The sequence below is a fragment of the Helicoverpa zea genome, chromosome 4, assembly GCF_022581195.2.
Source record: "Helicoverpa zea isolate HzStark_Cry1AcR chromosome 4, ilHelZeax1.1, whole genome shotgun sequence".
Lineage (NCBI taxonomy): Eukaryota > Metazoa > Arthropoda > Insecta > Lepidoptera > Noctuidae > Helicoverpa > Helicoverpa zea.
The window spans coordinates 5,572,569-5,597,548 of record NC_061455.1 but is presented as its reverse complement, the minus strand read 5'-3'; the positions used below and the strand labels follow the sequence as shown (position 1 = coordinate 5,597,548).

Genomic DNA, 24,980 nt, shown 5'->3' with positions numbered 1-24,980 from the left:
GTTCTAGCAAAGTTTATGTTCCTATATGCGCGATCGTAGATTGGAACGCTGTTGATTCTGCGTAGGTACGATGCAGTCGTATTCATAGTCTTTCTAACTTTAGATACCCGTTTGAGAAAACATAAATTCATGTGTTGCATGTTATATAATTCCTATATCATTGAGGTCATAAGACAAATTCCTTTTCACCTTGTTAGAGGACCAGAATGATAAAATAGGCAATGGTTTAGGACTACAAATCTATACAGAGTTCGGCGCTAGGTCACGACGGATGCTCGGTTTGATCGATCAAAAGGTAAAGTAACTCTTGGCGCAGTTGGACCGGACCGTGGATGAAGCATAGCGAGTTCCTTCGTAATCCTAGCGGTCATTTCTACATCTTTTTACGCGTTGGTGTAGTTATCGCTCTGCTTGACTTGAGTTGATCAAATTGACAATCATTTCGTAATAAACTGAAAACCAACGCAGCACAGTTAAGGAAGCCTTGGCAAAAGCCTTAAATTTTTTACTTTAGGTTTTAAAATATTTAGTAGGTTGGATTTTACCATATAACTTCGTTATAACGATGAACGATTGGCTGCACAACGTTATTTTAACTTGACCAGTTTTTGTTGTAGTATCATGTCACTCAAGCTTCATGTGAAAAAAATGTATCTATTACTAAAAGCATAATGGAAAGAAAATCATAATGGATGTAAAACATCGTGTTTAACCATTTTAATTAGTGGTCCACCTAGGTCCTGGACCTAGTTGGGTTGGTACCTTGTAACCTAGCCCCTGGATCCGCCCTTGATGTCACTCAATCCCTACCATGAAAACAAAAGGAAAATTATAAACGGCGCAACTATGAATATTCCCCTCTTTACTAGATGGACACGAGAAAATCGATAGCAGTCGTCGCAGAATTAAAGCGCCGACGTTGTACTTTATACACATATTTATGTACACATGTATCTATATATAAACACTATTTGTACTTTAAATTAATAGCAGCTATAGTAGAACTTTGCTATTTTAGATTCGCATGTAACTAGGTGTCTATCCAAATAAACATCTGTAATTTTCCATAGAACTGTAGGTAAATTGTGTGGTCAGTAGATTGTTACTTACAATGAATAATTACTTGCTAATAACTATAGAAGAAAAGGTAGAAACAATAACATACAAGCGCACATCGCTCGTTTGTTTAGCAGTGCCGGATTAAACAAGCGCGTGGTTCCCCTTTTTTGTAGGTAGGTAGAGTAGGGTACCTACCTACCTATGGCCCCTCTTGTGCCAGGACAAGAAGCGTGCTTATCATTCTGTATAGTCGGGTCACATGATCGGAAATCGTCAATGCCGGAGCAAAGTCAATACTGAGGGTTTCCAGGCAAGCTTTCAGCCACTGGAGCAATATTTTTGAGATTAAGCCTAAGGATATCCTACTTCTATTAAAATGTAATCGAAACAACTAAAAATAAATGTCTGTTTGGTCACATAAATCCCTTTCGAACTAGGTGCTGGGCCCCCATAGGCGCGGGACCCAAAGCAATTTCTATTCTTGCTATATGGTTAATCCGGCACTGTTGCTATGGTGGCGTTTACAGTGTCTATAGAGTATCTATTCATTAGTCATAAATTATCGATAATGTTGTATTGTTATGAGCACACACAATACCTAAGTCACTGGTCATATATATGGGTAGAAAAAGTACTTACCTACCTTCCTGAGCTAGGCACGTATAAGTTACCCCAGTCTAGTTTATTCTTAAATAAACATGCACATTCGGATTGCTGAAATTGTGATGTGCCCTTTACAGTAGGTACTTATCTCGTTTTCGGATGCTATAAGCGAAATCCCTTCCTTTCAAGAATATAATATCAGGAGATTCGGCCAGTAAATACCTATGCGTATTTATAAAGCAAGAGTAAATAAGACAGAAATAAACAAACAACTGTTGGCAGTAAAATATCCCTGTTTATTTCATATTCACCACATATTAAATACATTAACAACATTATAACACTCATATCATGTGCGGAATACAAATATAAAAAAATGCAAAAACGTAACAAGTTCGCGCATTGTAATGAGATTATTATAAGAAGCCATAAATTGCATATCTAAGTTGCATTGCATCATTCAATGATTTGTACGAGCAAAATCCTTGTTCGAAGCCCGTGAGGTTGACACGTGTTTTTTAGACCAAAGGTTAACCTACATAATAATACTTAAGGTTCGTTTGCACGAGTACGATGTGGGCGTATGTCTATGTATTTATCCCAATGTATGCTATAAAAGTTGCTCCACGTGCCACACTAGAATAAAATAGCAAAAATATATTTTCTCACATAGGTAATTTCAAATTTTACTTTAGGTAATTTCATTTAGGTATAATATAAGGCACTGTTATACATTGCACAAATAAGTCGTTTACGATCTATACATATTCATTGAATGCAAGTCTTGTTTCTGCATTGTTGTGCTCACCAAACTATACATTTCTCCTTAATTAACCATTATATTAAAATATTAACAACTCTCCATATTTATTTAGTACCTATGCTTATTTCACTATTATTATATTAAAGCATAAATAATGAACAATAAGCCTAGTAAATATTTTTATGGTTTTGAAACTGTGTCTAATAAAAATAAATAATGGTTACGCTTACGTGTATTTATATCTGCAAATATGCAATAAAAAGCTGTAAAAAAATATTAAAAACACCAATTTTAATATAATGTTAATGATTTAAAATAAAAATAAACTTTTACCTATTATTATTGATCCCAGTGTAAATCCTGGTGTTGTACGTAACAAAAATAAAAATAATTTAACAAGAAATGCAACAGAAATGTAAATGAAGTTAAATAAAATTTAAAAAGATTATCCTGACAGTATTTTGGTAATGTCTAAGAATGATTTGTGCAGAGCCTCGATGTACTGAGAGCTGTCGTTGTGGGGTTTGTAACTGGCCACTGCTGCCCCCAACTTGTCAGGGAACGCGGAGTATCTAGAAAATCAAAACATAAAAATTAATTATAAGTTTTATGGAGAAATCAGGAGACTGAGCTAATATGGGCTTTATTTCCAACTCGCTGTCTTGGCGACGTATGTATATGCGATTATAAAAATAAAATATTCTGAAGCTCCGTTCTTCGGAAGGCACGTTAAATATCTATAAGTTTCTGTGATTTCACTAAAAAAAAGTTACACTTACGCAATTCCAAAACCTTCTTTCACGACAGGTCCAAATCCTCCCGCCATGACACTAGGCGACGACAGCGTACTTGTGCTCAGAATGGACTTATTCAAGAATTTATACTCGTACGAGTCAAATATCTCCGGCCTTGGCATATTGTTGTCTTCGGCCATTTTCATTAAGGCAAACATATGACGGTCGAAGCCTTGGCCCATGGCTGCGTCTTTTACCAGCTCTAAGTGAAGTTTGGAGCACTCCGTCAGTTTAGCGCGAAGCTCATCTATTGAGGTGTTATTCGAATGCAGGGTTTCGCAAAATGCCTGAAATTAAAGATAAAAAATCGGTTTTGACATGAATGGTTAGGTCCTGTCCGCGTTGTCAGTCGGGTCTCTGTCAACCCCTTTATCGCTGGTTTATCTATTAATTTTGAGGAGCAATGGTTACAAAAAGACCATAAGTAGTTTTTCCTATTGAGTCAATTTCTATGAATGCGAAAATAGCAAATAAATATATTCTGGACTCAATTGAGTACCCCATTGCGATAATAATTTGCTTGCAGACTGGTGCATAAATACTGATGATCGCGCCGTGACTGTCAGGGTAATTTATTTTCACGCTTTGACCCATGATACTGTAAATTGCAAGACTCGTAAACCGAGTCGTTAATGTTGTTATTATGTCTATGCAACTCACTAACTTATCTTAACTTACTGAGTGTGTAGGTCAATTATAAATTGGTTACTGATTTCACTGAATGGATTTATGATAAGGTAATTAGATTATAATGAGACAAGTAAACTTTGTAACATAATCATGAACTAAGTTAACAGGTAATTAGTGATTTTCAGGTACATATCACAATCTATTTTCATTTTTTTTTCATTTTTAACTTTCTAATTATAAATATACGTTTTCTTACCTTAGTTTTATCAGTGCAAGGCCGCATGGTTTCCGTCCTTCCATGTTTGAAGGCCGAAGTACTGCAAGACTCGTATGTACCCACAAAGTTACCCTTTAATAAATGATGTGCTGCCTGAAAAAATAAAGAAAAGGTATTGTATAATTAATATTCGAAATAAAAAAAGAGTTACAGAGTTATTGAAGAGAGAGAGACCGAGTTATTTGAATGTCACAAAAAATTACAGTGTTTCCATAGAAAGGACAGAATTTAAAACAAAATATTAGACAGTGAAAAAATTGTATAAATAAGTTAGTTTACCTGGAATGAAAGTTGCATAATGCAGTCAGGGCTAACTTTGAACTTCTTACAAGCTGCTTTATTAAGACCTTCATACAAAATGTAGTCTATGCTGAGTGAGTCGCACCATGCCCTGTATTCTTTCTTGGCATTATCAATAAATTGTTTTGATTTGTCATCCAATTTAAATTCTGGAAATATAAATCCATAATACATCAAAAAAATAATTAAAATTCAATGAATCCCAATTCCTCTAAATATATTAGATACGTTTCCACGTTCTAGTGTAGATACCTATCTAATTTTTTATGCCATCTTATGTAGCCAGATTTACCACGTAATAGGCAGAAGTTGACTATCACATTTATAGATTTTATAATTTTTTATTTATAAGAAAATCATATATCTTACCTAATTTCTGTACACTAATATTACTATCTGCTGGCTTGGAATCTGGATGAATGAAAGGTTTTTTCGTAGTTTCGGCGTATATGTCTTGGAAGAATCTGAGTACCGCCACTCCGTCGCCCCAGGAATGTTCGAAGTTCACACCGGCTACCCCATCTCGAGTTACTATAAGGCTGAATGACTTGTCAAACCACCTGAAAATTAGTTAAATCATCTCAAATCTTGTAAGCTATTCACCCGAAGTTAATATTTCACCTAAGTTAATTAAGTACATAAGAAATAATGGCACATCATTTTACTTCGTAGTATATCTAAGGAACTGCATTATGTACTTTGTAAATTATTATGTATCGTATTTAATTCTAAATTGTGTACTGTATTTTATGGGGTGATAAAAAAATACCCACAAAGCAATATGATACATCACATTTTTTTAATGTGTATAAAAACGGTGTCAAAATCAAATTATTTATTTCACTTAGGCCTTTACAAGCACTTATGAACGTCAAAAATTATAAATAGGTTTGATTCTAGTTTATTTAAGTACCTGTTTAACCCATCACTATGAAGGTATTTCTTCAAGAGAACTCTTTTATCATCATTAATAGTATCATCATCTAAAATTAAATTGAATATTGCTGAGTCGATCTTATTCAGGACTTCACTGTTCCCAGTTGACTCCAAATGAATCCTTTGTTTTGCCCATACATCCCGGTTTTGAGTAGTTAAAATTCCCAGAGGATGTTGAGCAGCTGTAGTATTATCATTCATGATTTGTGCCAAGTTGCCCAGTATTTCCTGAGGTGACAAGAGGTTACCTGAAAACCAATTTAATCTGTATGTAAACAATGGAAAATTGATTAACTTGTATGAACTAAATTGATAAGGTTATCTTGTGATTAAAGTGCTGTATTAAGATTAGTTACGGACATTGAACTGATTGAATAACACATATAATATATATCCGGCAAAAGATAATGTGTTTGGCTAGACTGAATCTATAAATTTTTGATAAATAAGTTTATATCTACTATATTCTTAAAATTAAACTAAATTACCATTTGCATCTAAAACATCAAATACGTAAAAGTTTCCTTTTTTCTGAACTACCACATGTTTGCTTTTAGGGTCCCTGAAGATCTCATCTTTAGTCTGTCTGGGCAAGCGAGTCGCTCCAAATAAACCCACAAACTGGCTCATGTCTAGAGGAAACACTTTCATTAAGTAGGCACCATACCTGGCAATAGAAACAATATTTTTAATAAAAAATAAAGCACAAAAGTATTAATAACATATAAATCTTTTAATAATAGTTTATTTTTGTTATAATTAGAAGGAAATGTATAAAACATACCATGAAATAGCTTCAGGCAGCATCCTAGTGAAATTCCTGAACAATGGTGTGTCACTTTTTTTAGGATTCATATGATACACCTCTGGTTCCAGAATCTGCTCTCTCAGTGACAACATGAACCTTACAGAACTAATCAGAATGTTTGCAGACCTGATGAGCTGATCATTATAGTCCGGTCTGAGATCATTTTGGAACACTATCATTGGATTATAATTTATAGGAAGTGGCACTCTGTCGCGTAAATAAAGATCAAACCAATATTCCGAAATGTAGCTGGTATGCTTGTTCCTTTTATCTTTCACTATAAGTTTCTCTTGAAGATTTTTTCCTTCCTTGGCTATGAAATTGCCAGTGCGCTGCTGAGCTTCCTCATACTGGCTATCATTCAGTAAAGGTCTTAAAGCTTTCAAATATCTCTCGCCTGTCTTTGAAAGATCTGGTATGGGCAATCGTGGCAGTGATTTCTGGAAATGCATTGTCGGCAACTTGCTTCTTTGTAAATATTGATACTCAACATCTTTAACATTTTTATTAAAGTTTCTTTGCTGGTAAAATTTTTGACACACAGAATTATTTTTGAAAATTACAGTGTTAGCTCTTATCATTTTAAGTTAAGTTTGTAAATAAATACCTGTACTTATTATACTTAGACTTTTGTACAAAACTGTTCTTAGGCCTAGGGTTTAATAAAAATAAATCACAAAAATAAAAGTTTGGAAGCAAAATGTGTGTAGAAAACACAAATTAAAACATAAAATTATTCGTTGTCATAGTGTCAATGAACTTCAAATGTCAAAGTCCATTTTTATAGTGTTGTACTTACGTGTTTACTATTTTTAACACCTGACATTTTAGGCGATTTCGATATGAGGCTGCCAAAAGATAATGTTCAAAACTGAAATGACAAGTGTCAAACTGTCAACAAAACTGAAAACTGATGAAAACGGAAAAGTGTGCTGAAAAGATCACTGCATTCAATGTGATCCTGAAATAGATTTTTGCGTGTGATTGAGAATTTATTGGATAGGTACAACATGCAGTAAGTCCACTGATCTTAAAACATTAATCAATTAAACTATCAATCAATGCGAGTACATAAGTATCAATTGTGCTAATAAATTCCATTCAATTAAACCCACCAAAATGAATGAATCGCCGGAGATCAGTAACGTTTCTGGCGGCAATGATTTGGAAACCTTGGATTACTTGCGCGGTGTCAAGTCGTCAACGTGCCTATTGCTACCGACGACACCTAGTCCTACGCCGCTCGATTTTAAACATCCTCTATCAGAAGAAATGAGCGACCGTCCGTTTTTGACTTTAAATGATGATCCTAACATGGTTAATTTACAAACAGGTGAGAATATTCAGATCCCATTTTATGTTTGTGTGATATTCACTTGCTTTTAGAATTCTATAATTTTTTGCTCAAATATTAATACGCATTTCTGCTGAATTAGCATTTAGCAAATTAGTGCCTCAGTTGCATCATTTTTGTATGTCATTACATTCATAATTTATGTTTGCCTACATCGCTTCAAAGCTTTGCTATATTTTTGTAATATTATTTTACAATATTTGTTATATTTTTAATAATTTATAATTGCTGCATTTAAATGTAACAATACAAATTTTATTTATTAACATACTTTCAGATGCCTCGGCAGGAGACTCCAGTTCTTCAGGAGATTCTAGCTCAGTTGTTCAGGATCCGGTCAGCGCTCAGCTCATCAACAACATCAGCATGCTAGATTACCAGACCCTCAGCAAGAATGGTGACCTCATTATGGGACAGGTAAATATATTTTAAGATAACTTTGTAAACTAAAAATATTCCAGCACCAAACATGACCAAAATAATTTTAAAATGTGTATATTGGGTGTGTCGTTCACAATCACATTAAATGAAATGCGTTAATAAACTGGTTAATATATGTCGATTAACACAAAGAAAAAAGAAAAATACATAAAAATAAGTGAATACAATAAAAATGTGCGAAAATTAGAACACCATATAAAAGTCAATCATTACAAACAACTGAAATTCTCCCTTGAAAACTGACAGCTGTCAACTGATCAAAACATTCGATACTCCTAACTTTATCTTTGCTTTACACATGATGTTGTAAATTATAAAAACGAAAAATGACTCCTGTGGTCAAACCACTGAATGGATTAGGTTATTTTTTTTACAATTCGCCATAGAATATCTTAAAGTATATGCGATAGGATTTAATGTGATTGTGAACGACACACCCTGTATATTTTTAAACTTATTAGATTTTAAGATGATTTTTAATATATATGCATTTTTTCCCATAAATATATATTTAATCATAAAATTTCAGACTGAAGACTGCAAGCTGAATGGGAATCACAATGTCAGCGGCAGAAAGCTACCAAATTTTGTCAATTGGAACTGGAGTGTCATCAGGAAAGTACTTCTTTGGATTGTTCTCTCTGGTCTCGTTGCTTGTCTGGGAGCTATTATAGGTATGGTAGTTACTATACCTAAGGAATGTAACCCAGATCTACCATGGTATCAAGGAAAAGTATTCTATGAAGTATTTCCAGCCAGTTTTAAAGACTCCAATCATGATGGCACAGGTGACTTAAAAGGTCTCATAAAAAAATTAGACTATATTCAGGAACTAGGAGCATCAGCAATAAGACTAAATTACATATATCAGGCACAAAAGTATCCTGACCAATACTTTAATATCACCTCCACTGTTGAAATAGACAGAAGTCTTGGTGTTATCAAAGATTTTAGAGATCTGATTAATGAGGTACACAATAGGAATATGTCTCTGGTCCTAGATCTGCCAGTAGTTTCTATGATAAATTCTAATGTATTGGGAAATTATACTCAAGCTGTTTTAATTTCAAATGAAAGTGTCACAAACGTTGTTGATCCTACATATGCAGCTCTGAAATTTTGGGCTAGTGAGAAGGTTGATGGTTTTTATTTAAAAGATCTAGAAAACTTTGTAGATGATGTTAGTTTTGGTAGAACTTTGCAAATATGGAAACAAATGATAGGCAGTAATAAAATATTTATAACCAGTGAAGCTGCTTATGAGAAGGCTAAGGGTGATGCTTTAAATGTATTGTTGTCTAGAATTGATCTTATTGATATCCACTTAGACTTAAACAATGGCATTAGTGGTTTAAAAACTAGGATTGATAATGTTATAAAGGGCCCATTGTGGGGTAAGCCTCATTATCCATGGGTACATTGGAATATTGGGAGCATCCACAGTGAAAGAATATCAACAAAACATGTGAACAACACTTTGGTGTTGACTGCTCTTGAATTAGTTTTGCCTGGCACTGTTAGCATATTCTATGGAGATGAGATTGGACTTGCTGGTCTAGATGATGTTGAAGGTGATTTTCACGAGCATAAAGATGTGAGTAATATTGTTTCAATGTCGTTTTCAAATGAGAAACCAGATCCTATAATTTTACCATGGAATTCACAATCAAATAGGAAACCAAACTACCATTTCTTGGATGTCATTAAAATGTTTACCAAAGTGAGATTAGAATCGCCAACAATATATTTAAGATCTATTTACAAGGAAGGGAATAATCAAAAAAATATGGAAATACGTGAAACTGAGGAGAATTTAGTTGTGATAGAGAGGTGGTATCCTCGAAGGAATACTTGTGTGTTTGTAGGGAATTTGGGAAGTAAATCAATAACAACTGATTTGTCTACCATGTTTTATGGCGGCACTGTGCTTGCAGGAACAAATACCTCTCAAATCGGACAAGTGTTATATTTCGATAAAATTACGTTCCCTCCAAATTCTGCCATTGTTTTAAAGTTAGAGAAGTAAACGAACTCTTTTAATTAATGAATTTTTGAATTATATCAGTAGGTTGTATCGAATGTCGAAAACAAAACGTATTATGTATTAGGTACTTAATCATATTATACTAAGTACTTCTCAAATTAATTATATTTGTTAGGAAAGTTAGGTTTATTTTATATACTTAAAACAATAATGTAAGAGTGAAATTAATTTTGTAAAAATAGGAATCTTCATGGAAACAGAATCTCGAGCTTCCGAATGATCTGAATATTAATCTCATTACTCAGTAAAGTAGCAGTATTATATTATATTGATAATTTATTTGAACAACATAGATGGTTTTCACATAGAGCATAGAAACTTGGTATTTTTAGTACTTTATGTTTTTTATTTTATAAAATGTTGACTATTTGTTCCTTAGCTACCAAAGATATTGTGTGTTTAATAACTGATGTAATCAATACTTTTAACTAAAAAGATTTAGATACTTATAAAATAAGTAAAAAAACAAATTCAGAGTTACAAAAAATTTAATATACATTTGTACATATTGAAAACAAATATTATGTACTTTGTATTGCATTATTATGTACACATTATGATATTAAAGTAAATAAATAGTTGTTGAAATTATTACACTTTCATTTACTATGATTACAAGCAATGATTTTTGATACACTTAAATTATAACAGGTAATATATTCAAACAGCGAGTATTTCATTACAAAGTTCTATTACTATAATTCACTATTTCATAGCGAATTGAATTGTGGGTTAAGTATACAATTAATTAAATGAATATTGCGATCTAGTATGTATGTAGGTAAAGCTTATTCTGGAATTCTTCAGTTTTATTGAATGGAATAGATATTTATTACGGTAAAGGCACATTTTTTATCACATTCTTATTTGTTTAGAAACGCCATACGTATTAGTACGATATTTTGATGTTTAACATAGACAGACTGGAATGTTTATTTCTTAGTACTAAAGTACTGGAGACTTTTATGCAATTAAAAAGAAAAAACATCATTAAGGCCCAGACTTCGGCACCAAAGCGGAGCGAAGCGCAAAGTTTTTAAACAACCAATAGAATTTCACCGCTCAGGGAATCTGCATAGTGGGCGGAGACGTGATTTTCGAATAACGAAATTCTATTGGTCGGTGGTCCGCTGGGCTTTGGTGACTCTGGGCCTAAAATGGCATAGCTCAGCGGATACATTTGAATTGTTACCAAAGTTGTGAGTGATGTTATTTTCTTAATATTATACGCCAAATTACTTTGGTATAGTGGTGTCTAAAAATATTTAAGAAATAATTTCTATATATTAGTATATTGAGCAACACAGAACTGAATAATCAAAATCAATGCTTATACAAAAATAGTTTATCAGCCATACTTAAATGTTCTAACCCTGACATTATAAATTAGGTACCTACTAGTCTTGCAAGAAATGGTAAACAGAACATGTATTGTATATTTATTAAGAGAAAGATAATGACAAAATTTTTGGACTTATACTTATTTTCCACTGCTGGATTTAGGTCTCCGCAAAGCAGAAGGGAAACATACAGGCTCAATACCACAGTACGGTATTAATAAATATTAATCATTTTATGTAACTTATAGCAATTTCACCCCTTAACTATTGTGATAGAATATTGTAAAAGGCTGTATTTGAAAAGCATAGCTCATACACTTGATATCACAAAATCAGATCGTGAACAATATTAAACATTATAGTACTTAAATTTATGTATATTACTTCAACAATGCTGCAGTTAATGGTTTTGAATATCATTTGATAACAATATTATCTGATCATTAGCAGAATATGTAACATAAAAATATCTTAATTTATTTGTATGCCTATTTCATGCCATAAAGTCAAGAGTTCAATGATACATTTGTATTATTCCTATCTTAAGTTGTGGTGGCATTAAGCTCAGTCTTTGTATCGGTGGTTGAAGGATCATAGCACTGGAAGGATTCACAAGCAGTAGGTAAACATTTATCATAATGTCATGAGCTGGGTTGAGACTTTTTAGTTTTAGCTACAGTTGGATGCATGACATATGTATTGGACATTGCCCTAGGATGACTTTCAGTAACTGGCAATGCTGGAAGTTTATCTGTTGGGTTTCGTATTAATATTTTCTTTTGAGACCCTGTCATTACCCTCTTAGCATTATATTCTTGTTTATTCTTAAGATCTATGTTATCGGTGGTGTTTGTAACAGACTTCACACACTTCCGTTCACTTTCACAGTCACTACCTGTTGGTTTATTTAACTTTGGAGCACCAAAAGCTTTAGTTTGTTTTAATAACGAACGATCATTACACAACGCCGCGATAAGTGGCAAATCAAGGTTTTTACTTTTCTCTCGTAGAGTTTTTATGTCTAAATCACAATTGGAGTCTTTCACTTTGTTCGCACTTGTTTCACTATTCACATTTGTTGAAGGCGGCGGAATTTTGACTTCTCTCGAGTAATTGAGAAGTTTCTTTTTATATTCGTAAGGCGGTGGTGGAGGCGGAGGCATTCTTCTCATTTTGACTGGCGGTGGATCTTTAGCATTCAACACATTTTCATCCGATTTCGTTCGCATAAAATTTGGAACGTCAGATATTCGCGCAGCCAGTGGAGGCCGCTCGAGATTTATGGAGTGGTTGCTGAGCGACGTCCTACTCGTTAACGAGTACCAACTCGTCCGCGTTCCAGGTAACTGAACATAGGAATCCGAGAGATTTTGGATCGATCCATACATGGACGATGCAGACATGGAAGTTGATAGGTAGGGAGTACTTCGGTACTGCAGACCATTTTTGTGCATGTTTGATACTCGAGAATCCGTTAATTTGTGATCGAGATAATTTTGCTGCGACACGGCAGGATCTTGAAGGGGGTAGTAGACATAATCGACGTCGCTGTACAACTGCTGGTGGAACATGGGGTTGTGTGGAGGCGGTGGCGGTGGCAGACGCGCGACAGGCGGCGGTGGTGGCTGGCGTGGGCGGCGCGGGGCTGGTGGAGCAGGCGGCGGACCTGGTGCCAACTTCATCATGGCCACCAACACATTTGAATCCACACTATGCCCCATGTCTCTGGATGGTGATAGATTATTGCTTATGCCCTGAGCTAATTTTGACCTCTCCGCACGGCGACTTGATGCTTGTTGCCTTTTAAACTTTTGAAATTTGTGCTCCAACACCATGGGACTAGCGAATGTTCTTTCACTAGATGTGCTCACTTCGCCCGCCTCTGCTTTCAGGATCGTAATCATAGGTTTTGACGTTACCACCCTGGCTGCGACTTCTTCTTTGTGGTCACTCAATTGTTTTAAGGATCGCACTGTCGCTGTTGGACCAGGGTATGCAGGTGGTGCCTTTGCCGGTGGTGGAGGAGCATAAGACGACACGGTCTGATGATTATATTCGTAGGGAGGCGGTGGCTTGTCTGGAAAAGGTGGTCTGATGGGCGTATCTCCGTTTATGTCAAATATGTTTGGTAGAGACAAGTTGAGCAGTTTACGGCTATCAATTCTAGTCGGTGGTGTTGGCGGCCGATCAAAGAAGGAGTTATTCGGATAGTGATCATCTGATGGAGCTGTATCTTCATGTCCCTGTAGGTAACTGTCACCCGAAAATGGAATTGGCAACCTCACGTAGTCCGACACGGAGTCTAACGTGTCACTTACTGACTGGCTTTTAGGATACACGCCTCTACCTACAATTAGGTCACTTAATTCACTCGCCGTTAGTAAATTGTGCTTCTTGTCTGTTGGGTCGCTCCCATCGCCGTGGAAAGAGATTGTACTTACATTGGAATTTGTTCTTTCTCTAAATAAGTTTTCTTTATTATGTTGTTCTTGATTTTGAAACTTTGTGGCTCCATCAACACAATCAGAACTAGGTTGAGAAGACTGTAATCTTAATGTACCCGTTGCTAGACTAGTTCTTTCCGACTTGTTTTTTAATATTGAAGAAACACTATCAAAATCAGCAAGGTCATTCTCTTTCGCTGGTTTATAGCTGTCATAGTGTGAGCCATCGTAATCTGTTCTACTGGCTTCGGATAATGTGTCCATCTTTGATCGTGCCGTCAGTTCAGAACTACTCATGGTGTAGACTCCGCTAGTTTCACTTGAGGCTGCTACGGTGACTGGTTGCCCTAAGCCGTCATACAGCGCGGACGCTGCGTCTTGTGAATATTCCACATCTATGCCAGCTATGCTGTTGTCACTTAGCATTGAATTCTGAGCAGTATGACTGTATCCCAATTCTAAACTGCTTGCGTTAGATGCTCTGCTAAGAGTACTGAGGCCTGCTCTCGCCATTATCACCGTGCTGCATGATGAGGAACATTGTGATCCAGTGCATTTTAACTTATTAGATCTCGGACTGTCAGTCAATGCTTCACTAACGCTTTGATCAGGTAAAGAAGTTGTTTCTTCTAATTGATTAATTGAGTGCTGATCTGGAGGAGGAATTTCGCTCCTGTTGACAGTTTCACAATTTTCCTTTGTCTTTTTGACCCTCAATTTTGTTTTTTGCATTTGTAAAGACGAGGTTTTCGTTAGTGGCTCATTATTTTGCGCCATGTGCCGTATAAAGTAAGAATTTGTGCTGTCTAGTAAATGAGCGAATGCCAAACTTTCTGTTGATGGTGCAGGAGGTGAATCTATCATAATTTCTAATTCATCTTCCGATTGAACTCTGTCACTCACAATGCCTGACGTTGTGTTGGAACTTGTTGAAGAAATCACAGATATTCTTTGTTCACTCTTATTCTGATTGTATTGTACGTTTAAAGATTTCGAATAACCAAAACAAGTTTTTCGCTCTTCTTCTTCCTTTCTAAGAATTTCATTGAACTTCGGTGCTATTTTCATTGAGAATTGGTGTGTCTCTCTACACAGGGCAAAAAGATATTTACATTTTTCTTCACTTGATGAGAACAGCGTCATCTTACCCTCCTCGGTTCTAATCTCGAATTTCTTTCTATCAAAGCTAAGTTTTCCAATAGCACTCCATATAAAGTTTGAGAGTGATCCATTATCAGGCAGAATTTTTATGCCCTTAGCTGTGACCAGGAGCCAAACCGTTCCAGGTTCAGGTTCTGATTTAGATTGTTTTAGGCGGTATCTATGTGAGTTTATAGTATCAGGTAAGAGACAAACTTCTCTAATAAATCTGCATTCTGCGTCAGGTTTTGTAAGGCCACGGTGTTCTCGATGACAAGCGCGCATAGCCGCCGCCACCCAGTCGCCAGTGAGAGATGACGGTGCATAATCATCAACTCTGAAGTAGTCCCTATCCTCGTATGAGTCTGCATCGCCATACTCAGCTTGCAATGCTAATCCGGTGAGTAGTAGAACAACTTCAGCGGGCAAAGCATCTCGCGTGCGCACATTTTGTCGCAGTTGTAGGAAGTAAAGATGACGGCCAATTTCATCGTGGAGAAGTAATGGGCTCTCCACGTGGAATTGCACTACTAAGTGCAATTCAAGGAGTGGCTTCCCATTAGCGTCCAATCCCTGCAATAAATAATTTCAATTAGTTCCACAGGTTAAGGAGAGTTTATTAAACAGGATAATTTTATAAGTTTTATTAATTTTGTCTAAATTAACACTTACATGGGTGTGAGATGATCTCCAACTCTTTGGCGCATATTTAGATAGTTTACTTTCTAAGTCAACAAATAGGTATTCTCCATCTGAAAAAATAGAAACATTGTTATGTTTATTATTCTAAATACCTAATTAATATAATTTCGATTGGTTTACACCCTTTCAGTGTTTGTAACGTTACAGTATACATATAACAATGTTATGTACCCTTCGTAGGCTCGTACCTAACATTGTTACTGTAATGTTCATTGTGATACCTGTACCAATATAGAACATTGATTACCCAACGTCGTTTGTTTGTAACTATAGTTAGACAGAATGCTTACGAGGTGGAATGTGTGACGCCTTGAATACATAATAATATTGTTTTGTGAAATCACCTCGCAAACGTTTAGAACTGCAGTCAGAGTGTTAAGTGATTATGTAGATATGTGGAGGATTTGTAATGATTCGTTTCAGAACTCACTTTGCAGAATTGCTAATCCAAAGAGTTCTGTGTCGGTCATGCCTTGTAGTTGCGCGTGAGCACTGGCCAAAGACTTGAGTTCTTTGACCCTTGCTTTGGCTTCGACGACGAAGTGCAGTGGTTGGGGCTGGCCGGGCATGCGCAGGGATAGGAAGCGCGCGCCCGCGCCGAGAGCGCGCGTGTCGCCGCCCAACGGCCCGCGAACCGAACACAGAGCACGCATGTCGCATCTCGAGACCACTGTTACTCGCACTGGAACAAACAATGTTGTCTTCATTATTACTTAAGACTTTTGGATAATTTAGATCGATTAGTGAACTACTTTACTACTGTTAGGTCCGATTTGGTTGTCCCTCAGGAGAATTCGGGATCAGAAAGAAAATCCTTGCGCTGTTTGGTTATTGTAATAAATAAAAACAGTTCTAAATAATTAGAATGGATACTTCGTTGAGTGTGTTAAAATATGGCGAGCCATTTAAATCATAATTGTCCTAGACTTGTCTCCCCACGCGGCCGGATTCCAATGTGTTTACATCCTTCCAAATTCTTTGTGCGTCATAGTAGATTTAACATTCACCAAAAACTACAAATAGACGTCGTAAGATCATAAGTAAACATAAGTAAAATCATAAAGTAAATATTTTTTGAGTAAATTAGTTGCTTGTTTTGTTGTTCTGGAATAGAGGTGCCTAGAATGTCATTCATTGATGTACGTTTATGTGTTAATGCTATTTTAAAACTTCAAACAATATCTACCTTAGTGTCGTATCTTTAAAAGATTTGTTTGTACAGATATGTACTCTGGTCTACCTACGCTAGTCCTTTTCGGCATACTTTCCTATTCACCATAGCCTGAACGTGGTAGGAATGTCGGATCCGCGCCAGCTGTGCAGTGCATTCCATTACTTTTTTTTCGTACACGATCACCTTTTTGCTACCTGCTGTTTTTGTATCGCACATTGTTGCGTTTACTTGTGAATTATATTTTTGAATAAAAATTGAACGCATGCGCACGTGTTCATTTAGGTAGATGGGTGCTTGTAGATTTTATAGATCTCACTCTCGTATTTTGGCTTGTGTGATGATTTTTATGGCAAAGACAATACGAATAGGTGAATTAAGTAATAAAATTTTGAGCAACGCTTCAATTTAAATGTCATAAAGTCCATTCCTACATCTACTACTTTCTTGTTAGAAAAAAATATGTAGGTCCTAATGGAGTTTTGTGACTTTATTGAAACTGGCTCCCTGGTTATATTAATAGGATAATAGGGTGGCTAGTTTCCATCGAGTATTTATTTACTTTATAATATAAATATTATTTAATCAGTTACGCTTAGATAAGAAGATGAAGAAATTATTTTTTTAAGTTTATATTTTAAGAGGAAAAGAAAAACCCTTAAAAAATTATTTTGCAAAAATGAAAAAGTCATCAAGAAGAAAAAATCTGTATAACTAGCGAAGAGCGGAGATTTATGTAAGTAATACTATAATCTAATAAGCTTCACAGTACAAGGCGATTGAAAGTGGTGCTTACTGCTTACATTATGTAGCAAACCTTGTAGTAGCTTAGTAGGATTAGCTAGATTAGTGAGACCTAGATACACTCGTCGAATATAAACGAACCAAATCCACGCGACGTCAATGGTATGTTCACTATGATCGCCTGCCTACGTAGGTCTAGGTAGCTAGAGGCACATATTATAAAACATTTATAGGAATGTAGAACCACAAGATCACGTAAAAAAACTAGACGCGAATAAATTTCATCCCATCCGGTACCTCTGCGGCTCTTCAGCTCTTGATAGCCATAAGAACATGTTTTTTGTTTTAGTAAATGCGCGATAGTTTGTGATGGCGGTCAGGCGCAGCGGGGCGGGGGCAGACCGGTCGGCACAGGCGGCGGCGGGCGGCGGCCGGGGCGCGGGGGAGGGGGCGCTACGTAAGCGCGGTAGCAGCGGACGGCGACGCGAGGAATGCGGACGACCTTCAGATGCCGAGCGCCCCTCCCCCTACGCCAGCCGCATCTTGCGTCCTCGCATACCTAAAGCCGTCGTTGCCTCCACTTTTCGACATCTCGCCACCAATTTTGACACTCAAAAATTTGTAAGGACGATAATGGTCGGACTCTAACAGGGTCATCTATCATCGCTCGGCAGCTAGTTCCGACTGCCGCCGCTGCGGTACAAATCCAAGAAGTGTCTAGTTTAGAATACCACCGGCTGCTCTCTTTATTCAATTTATGCTAATTAAGTAATTAATTGATTCGCCTTGAGGATAATGCAGACTATATGTAGGCAGATATGTGTATTTATTAAAAATACTGCTGATTAATTTTGTCTTCTCCGGAATGTAAAAGAAAACAGTTAAACAAAATTATCTGTTCCTAGGCTTTCACCTGTATAGGCAGGACTCGTACAAATTGCTTAAACAATTCGTTTAGTCAGTTGATCTAATTCCCTTTCCTCTTCATTTTATGAACTTATCTAAAGACTTATTGATGAACGTAAATTGGTAACACAACTTTGACATCAAATGTTTCCACTTAAGGGCTTGGAATTCCGTGTCAGCCGCATGAATTGGTCGATCGATGTTAAACCAAACTACCTTGTTGGGATCATTTGGATGGATGAATTTTATAACGATTCCTCTAGGTGCCTCGGTACGCACTATATTGCATTGGGTCCTAGTTCTTCTATCACGCATCTTTGGCTCATTTCCTTAATTTTGTAGAATGTCTATTAGAGCAAAGCTTGCCAGAATCAATAGTCGAACAGTGAACGATTTTTGGAAAGAGGTGTAGAATCTGCGCAATTTAATGTATCTGAACAGATCCCTACTTTTGCTGTTACTGTATCTAAGCAAGAAACCCATTAAGCCTAGCAACATTATAATAATGAAACAACAGTTAGTAAAACCTTAGATATCGTGTTACGAGATCGCTATATTTATCGTAAACAGGAATCTCTAGGTATTGCACCGAAGCGTTATGAATCATGATGTAGGTAACTACAATGCTTTTCCCAAAATGTTCCCAAAAACATGATTAGTAAGACTACCTACTTTTCCTAAATCCAGAGAACATGTGTGCTAGTTCGAACGAGCTTATCTCATGGAACTGCCTGCCTATTGTACCGATTTCAAAAATATTTTCTGACGTCGTCGTCATAAGCCTTAAAACGTCCATTGCTGGACATAGGCCTCCTCCAACTAGGGGGATTTGTCTATTTTCACTCTCACAGCGTTTGGCATCAGTGTTGCTGAGCGCAGTTTGGGATATTTTATTCGTTTAGGAGATTTTAGTGTTAGACAGCCCATTCATTTATTGAGGAAAGCTATAGTTAGGGTACTTTTTATCCGGATATCTGGATACTTACTTCCACAGGACGCGGATGAAACCGCTCTGGTGGAAGCTAGTTTTGTATATGCATATGACTTGAGCAGGGCTTGAAGCAAATAGATGTCTTTGAACCTACGATTTTATATCAACTTAGAACCTATTCTAGGTATTCAAATTCAGTGTATAGAGACGACAACCAATGACTTGTTTGGCGGTTACCACTAGGTGTGCAAGCACGTTTTACTTTAAGCACATTTAACACCACCGAGAATTGACGTAGGTACCTATTAAAGTTTACGATTCAATGGGCACATCCGTAGTTTGATTGGCTTGGCGGCTTAAATGATTACATCCGACGATTGCGAATAGAGTCGGGGTTGGGGCATTTTGGTGCTGTGTTTGTTGCTAAGGTGGTATGCGGAAGATCGGAGATTTTCAGCCTACCTATTTGCTCTCTTTAAAGTTCCAGCTGTACATAAGGTCCAATATCATAAACCTTCCTCATGGATATGAATATTTTAACTTTGGAAAGTACCTATTTATTATATCTATTGCGTAATACTTGTTTAATTATCTAAAACATTTTAATTTATTTTTAATTGATCTCAAAATGTTACGATTAGAATGTTGGACTAATACCACATATTACCTATAGTTTTATTCATTAAATAACCACAGGTCGTCAAGATGATTCACGTGAAATTTAGAAACAAGGTAACGTATAGTAAAGAGAATATTTCAATCCTTGAATGTACCTTATCCTTATACAAGGTTTATATTATTTGTAAGATGAATTTATTTCTGTTATTTATATCTTAAGGATATAAGAATATTTACTACAACATGCCTGAATGACCTATGTTTGTTAACCGCAACGAGATACCGGGCTGGTAACGCAAATTCCAAACGAAAATCATAGAGACACCGATATGGGTTTAGATTCCCAAGTTAGAGCTAATGCTTAGAAATCTGGGTCACGATTCCCTTCGAAGGTACAAATGCAGGTAAGTAGTAATGTAGAGATTAAACGCCTAGTATTGAGAAGTATTAAATAAGTCATGCAGGTAAGTGCACAGTGCAACCATATCTGCATTTACAAACAAATGAATACAATGGCTTGTGTTTAAAAATAAAGCTTATCGAATTGTCTTTACAGAGTTACCGGAAAACATTCGCCTTCAATATGACTTTATCAATATGTTCTAACTACAATAAGAAGGTGCATAAGCCAAGAAAGCGATTAAAGATTAATATTGGGTACATATTATAATTTGGGTTGGAATGTGATATGTCCTTCCTTCTTGCCCTCTTACTAACACTACATAATACCGTGCTGAAGGTGTGACAGTCTAGGAAAAGTTGTCTCATTCCCTTTTCTCTTGAACTTGTGTGTCAGATTTATTGAAAATCTCTTAAAACTGCTCCAAATAAACAACCACTGGTAAAACGTAATTTAAAAAAACTAAAGTATAGGCAACCTAAAGAATGTTTTCAGGTGTTCTAGAGGGGACAAAACATGCTATAAAATTTTAAGTAGGTACGCTTTGTCATTGGTTAAATTTACTTTTATTTACCTACTCGCTGTGCTATCAAAGGAATGCGGTCGCGGTGTGTCGTTTATTGCCAGTTAATGAATCATCAAGTTTATCAATCACTGCAGTGATGAGTTAGACCACTAAGTATTACAGTTATGCACGTTTATCATTCAAAATGTATCAAACCGTAATGGACCTTCATTGTTATTGCGCAAGGCCCTTTTAAGATGTTTATTAATTCAGAAAATATTTTTTGAAATGTGATTTTAAATTTTTAATCAACCCTGTAGTTCATAATCAGCTTAAATTGGGTTCTAGGTTGTAATCCCTGTTTGGCCAGTGCTCCTATTTGGCATATTCAACTTGCATGTTAGAATTAAGAATGGTACTAGTCGACTTATTGTGACAGGTCTGTCCGCTATAAGGAATTTGCTGCTGATAATAAGTTCCCTCTATCGTTACTTCCACAACGTTAACAAATCTTAAACGTTCAGAAATCTTAGAATAGTATTCACTTTTGAATGTAATTGTATGAACCACGTGTTTTTGTTTTTATTTACCGCTTTCGATCAATAGTTCACTTGATCGTGCAATGTCAGCATCTATCTAACACGTCATAACTTATGCTTAGGTTTTATTTTTTGTTTGCAGTTAGCATTTAGGACCATTTCTGATATCTATTGTTATGTAACAAATCAAATTGTAATCCTTCCTTAGTGATCTTTTCCTACATGTAAATTAATTGGTGAACTTGACTTTCCTGATACCGGTAATTCCGCATACTAAAACAGTAGGTAACGTCATGAGAAAAATATTTAAAATTGATCCTTAGTATGAATCAGGCAGGATGTTTGTTTATAAGTAGATCGTGACGTGTTAGCTTAACGAATCCCGTTTGTTTTTCGGATCGGGACGAGTTTTAAAAAGTAGTGGTACGCTTAGGTACTTGCTTATTGCATATTTTAATAGTTTTGCTAAATATCTACTTGGATTGACTTGTGTGACTAAAATTCATTTCTGTTAATTATCAGCATTATTTTAGTTAATTACACCACCAATTCTATTTACATTTGTAACTATGAGTGATTGCAAAGTTTTAATTATAAAACAAAACAATGTCGAAATGAGTATTCGGGTTACGTGAGCAGCATTGATTTCCAGTTATAGAGATTAAAATTATATCCACTAGGTTGTCTGTAGCAATAAAAAAACAAGCATGAAACTAAAATGTTGAAAACATAAAATAGTAAAGTCATTAGCCAACTTCCTGCCTCCTCGGTTGTTGACTTGTTGTAGGTATGTGTTCGATGATAGGGACATTATTATTATAGCTAGGTGTTGAATGGTTATCAGTCTACATTGACCATTTGCAGCATTGAGCTTGGCTGGTATTGCTGCGGTGGTGGTGTCGAGGAAGGGCGCGCGAGCGCAGGGTCAGCGGCCGCGGTGCGGTCGGCGCGGGCGCGCGGAATTCGAGCTATGCGTATGAAATGAAAGTGGCCGCATCGTGAAAGCGCGCGCATCCACAGAGGCTGTCCGTGGCGCCGTCTGGGTCCACCTCACTCACCATGAATAGACAAATCCAATGCAGCTGCACGTAAAGACACTATAATCCTAGGTAAACCGCATCCATTGGCACTTCACTTCACTATAAGTTGCGCGATGTTGCGAGCTGAATGGCGTGACGGCTGACGTCGAGGCGCACAAAGTCCATGGGCGCGCTAGTACGACTGAGTGAAGCAAAGCGGGCGCGTGGGTCGGCGGCGAAGGCACAGGCGAAGGCACGCGCGGGGCGCGCCGCGACTTCGGATCGGTGGAATGCGGCAAGATAGTGGCGCGCGGGTACCGGCCGAGGCCCGCTGTAGGCTGGAGCCTCCGTGTGGGTACGGTGTGCAACGCGACTCGGCGGCGTCACCGTGTGGACGGAATGCGCGCGGTCAACCTCTGCCCATTAAAATAAATAGAATTTCCAAACACTTTGAGGCCGCGGCCCCGGCGACCTGCCTATGAGCATCTCTTAATCTTTTGTTTAGCTTACAGTTAATTCGACAACTAGGGCTACGAAGAGCCTTATACTGCGAAATATAGGTGATATTTATTTCATATTTTAGTTTTAAGTCGTTAAGTACCTAGTCCATTAAGTTACTGCACTGTTAAAATGTACATAATACATAATAGGTACCTCAGATCGATGATTTGATCTGAGTTAGGTACCTACATTAATATTCTAAAACTGGGATATACCTAGGTATAGGCAGGTGTTATCACACCACATGAGTTGAATTAAGTAGGTAAGAAATAAAATAATGCTTAGTTTTATCAAACGTTGTAGATCCCGACATGTAGGTCCATTATGTAGGTGCCGAGCTGTACCAAATAAGAACTCAGGTATTTACCCGTAGCCGGTATTTCTGTATAAATATTCGTAGGTAGTTAGGTACACACCTATTTACGTGTACCTACCTAAGTATTTTAAGCTGTACGATAATTTGAACCCACTTTGAGGCGTTTTACAAAACAAGAGTTTTTATTTCTATTTTTCTTTAAACTAAAAGCTGTAAGTAGAACTTTCCAAAACTCTTATCCGAATTGTGAATAGGTATCTTCACAACACTAAAATAATTGTATTATTTATTTAAGAAGGATACTTCATAATGAGCGAGTCTCTTGTGCTAGCAATATTAGGTAGGTATGTGAGTAAACTAGGTAAGTAGATTAATTAGGTTACTTATAATAACCGATGTTTCTATAGGTACGTACTTACATGTATATAAAAATGAACCCTTTAAATATCCCTTGGCCTCACTGAATCGATTAAGCTGAAAATTAGACGATAGGTAGATAGACCCGGGAGAAGGATATAGGATAGTTTTTGTCACCATCAGGCTTTGGGAAGCAGTTATCACGGGACGCGGGAGAAACCACGGAGGGAAGCTAGTAACCCATATGTCCGAAGTTATAGGTATATCTTTTCTAACATAATATCTACGCGCATTCTGTGGTGCACCCAATGTTACAAAAACATATTTGAACTCTAGAGATTGCTAGACATTACTGATCTTGGCACTCTGCACAAGATAAGACTTAGGGCCAGTTATAATGCAGTATTTTGTAGAATCTATTTAGAAAATGAACTCATCATTAGAAACAACAATTTTTAATTTTTGAATTGACAAAATTGCTGTGGACTACAGAAGAGAGAAAATTCGCCTGTAGGCTTCAGGCGGAGGCCTCTTCACATATAGAGAAGGAAATGCCTTTTAGCTTAAGATAATTAGCAATTTACTTAGCCTGGTAGATGTTTACCTGACCTGGAATCGAACCCGCATACGTAACTACTTCAGAGGAAGGTGCTATAGCTACTAGGCTATGACGAATTGTAGTGTTACATCTACATCCATGAATACCTAACGTAAGTACAAAACAATGCAAAGTTGGTACCTAATTAGAAAAAAGGTGCCTCATTATTTGGAAAATCACTGATATGGTTAAACCATTCATTACATCAATCTCAAGATGGTACGCTAAATACTCATAATGTATACCTACTGATGAAATTATGAAAGTCGAACAAATTTTTTCATAACTACAAAATAAATTTTTCAATAAAAGCGATACGACTGAATCATGCAGGCTCGGTAACGTTGCCGTTGTTGAGTTGAGGCTGATGTATGCAGTGTAGGTATTATTTAGTATCTGTAGCAACATAGCTACTGTATCAAATGTAGGATGTCGTTATAAAATCAACAGTAACAGGAGCACGGACTTATTTACCAACTTTTTGGGTTAAAGATTATTCATCTATTTTTACGGGTCAAAACTTATTATTGCTTCGACTAATACTAGCTAGTCCTTGATGACCTACCTAGACTGACAAAATATAACAAAAACTGCCTTGCAATGTGTGTACTTGGGATGCCGCATTTTCCTATAGCTGTTATTAATTATTTCCTAGTTAGGTTATATCTGTTGGTTTCTTGGAATTTAGGAAAGAAAATAGAAAAAGCCTCTACTGTGTAGAATTTTTATAATCGATTAAC

General features: G+C 36.5%; 3 protein-coding genes across 4 annotated transcripts; 1 reads left to right on the top strand and 2 right to left on the bottom strand.

Annotated features, from left to right (window-relative positions):
• Positions 1–1,935: 1,935 nt before the first annotated feature.
• LOC124629958 (carnitine O-palmitoyltransferase 2, mitochondrial) lies at positions 1,936–6,935 on the bottom strand. Its single transcript, XM_047163641.1, has 8 exons — positions 6,147–6,935; positions 5,851–6,029; positions 5,340–5,610; positions 4,796–4,986; positions 4,406–4,575; positions 4,106–4,219; positions 3,205–3,506; positions 1,936–2,997 (listed from the first exon to the last, which is right to left on the bottom strand). The coding sequence occupies exons 1-8, from the start codon at positions 6,749–6,751 to the stop codon at positions 2,871–2,873; spliced, it is 1,959 nt and encodes a 652-aa protein (XP_047019597.1). The 5' UTR covers positions 6,752–6,935; the 3' UTR covers positions 1,936–2,870.
• Positions 6,936–7,061: 126 nt separating this feature from the next.
• LOC124629582 (alpha-amylase 3-like) lies at positions 7,062–10,598 on the top strand. 2 transcript variants are annotated; one of them, XM_047163058.1, is made up of 3 exons: positions 7,062–7,503; positions 7,802–7,941; positions 8,495–10,598. In XM_047163058.1, the coding sequence occupies exons 1-3, from the start codon at positions 7,290–7,292 to the stop codon at positions 9,989–9,991; spliced, it is 1,851 nt and encodes a 616-aa protein (XP_047019014.1). In that variant the 5' UTR covers positions 7,062–7,289; the 3' UTR covers positions 9,992–10,598. The 2 variants fall into 2 exon arrangements, with proteins under 2 accessions (XP_047019014.1, XP_047019015.1); XM_047163059.1 differs by having other exon boundaries at positions 7,075–7,185.
• On the bottom strand, positions 10,480–22,726 carry LOC124629581 (protein expanded). Its single transcript, XM_047163057.1, has 4 exons — positions 22,508–22,726; positions 16,066–16,317; positions 15,606–15,685; positions 10,480–15,506 (listed from the first exon to the last, which is right to left on the bottom strand). Exons 2-4 carry the CDS (start codon positions 16,286–16,288, stop codon positions 11,991–11,993), a joined length of 3,819 nt encoding a protein of 1,272 aa, XP_047019013.1. The 5' UTR covers positions 16,289–16,317; positions 22,508–22,726; the 3' UTR covers positions 10,480–11,990.
• Between the last annotated feature and the right edge of the window lie 2,254 nt (positions 22,727–24,980).

Coding starts and splice junctions, on each gene's coding strand:
- LOC124629581 (XM_047163057.1), bottom strand. CDS start 16,288: ATGCGTGCTCTGTGTTCGGTTCGCGGGCCGTTGGGCGGCGACACGCGC. Junction 15,686..16,065: donor TGGATTAGCAATTCTGCAAA/GTGAGTTCTGAA, acceptor CTATTTTTTCAG/ATGGAGAATACCTATTTGTT. Junction 15,507..15,605: donor GGAGATCATCTCACACCCAT/GTAAGTGTTAAT, acceptor TATTTATTGCAG/GGATTGGACGCTAATGGGAA.
- LOC124629958 (XM_047163641.1), bottom strand. CDS start 6,751: ATGATAAGAGCTAACACTGTAATTTTCAAAAATAATTCTGTGTGTCAA. Junction 5,611..5,850: donor TGATGTTTTAGATGCAAATG/GTAATTTAGTTT, acceptor ATTGGTTTTCAG/GTAACCTCTTGTCACCTCAG. Junction 4,220..4,405: donor TTATGCAACTTTCATTCCAG/GTAAACTAACTT, acceptor TTATTTTTTCAG/GCAGCACATCATTTATTAAA.
- LOC124629582 (XM_047163058.1), top strand. CDS start 7,290: ATGAATGAATCGCCGGAGATCAGTAACGTTTCTGGCGGCAATGATTTG. Junction 7,504..7,801: donor CATGGTTAATTTACAAACAG/GTGAGAATATTC, acceptor ACATACTTTCAG/ATGCCTCGGCAGGAGACTCC. Junction 7,942..8,494: donor GTGACCTCATTATGGGACAG/GTAAATATATTT, acceptor ATAAAATTTCAG/ACTGAAGACTGCAAGCTGAA.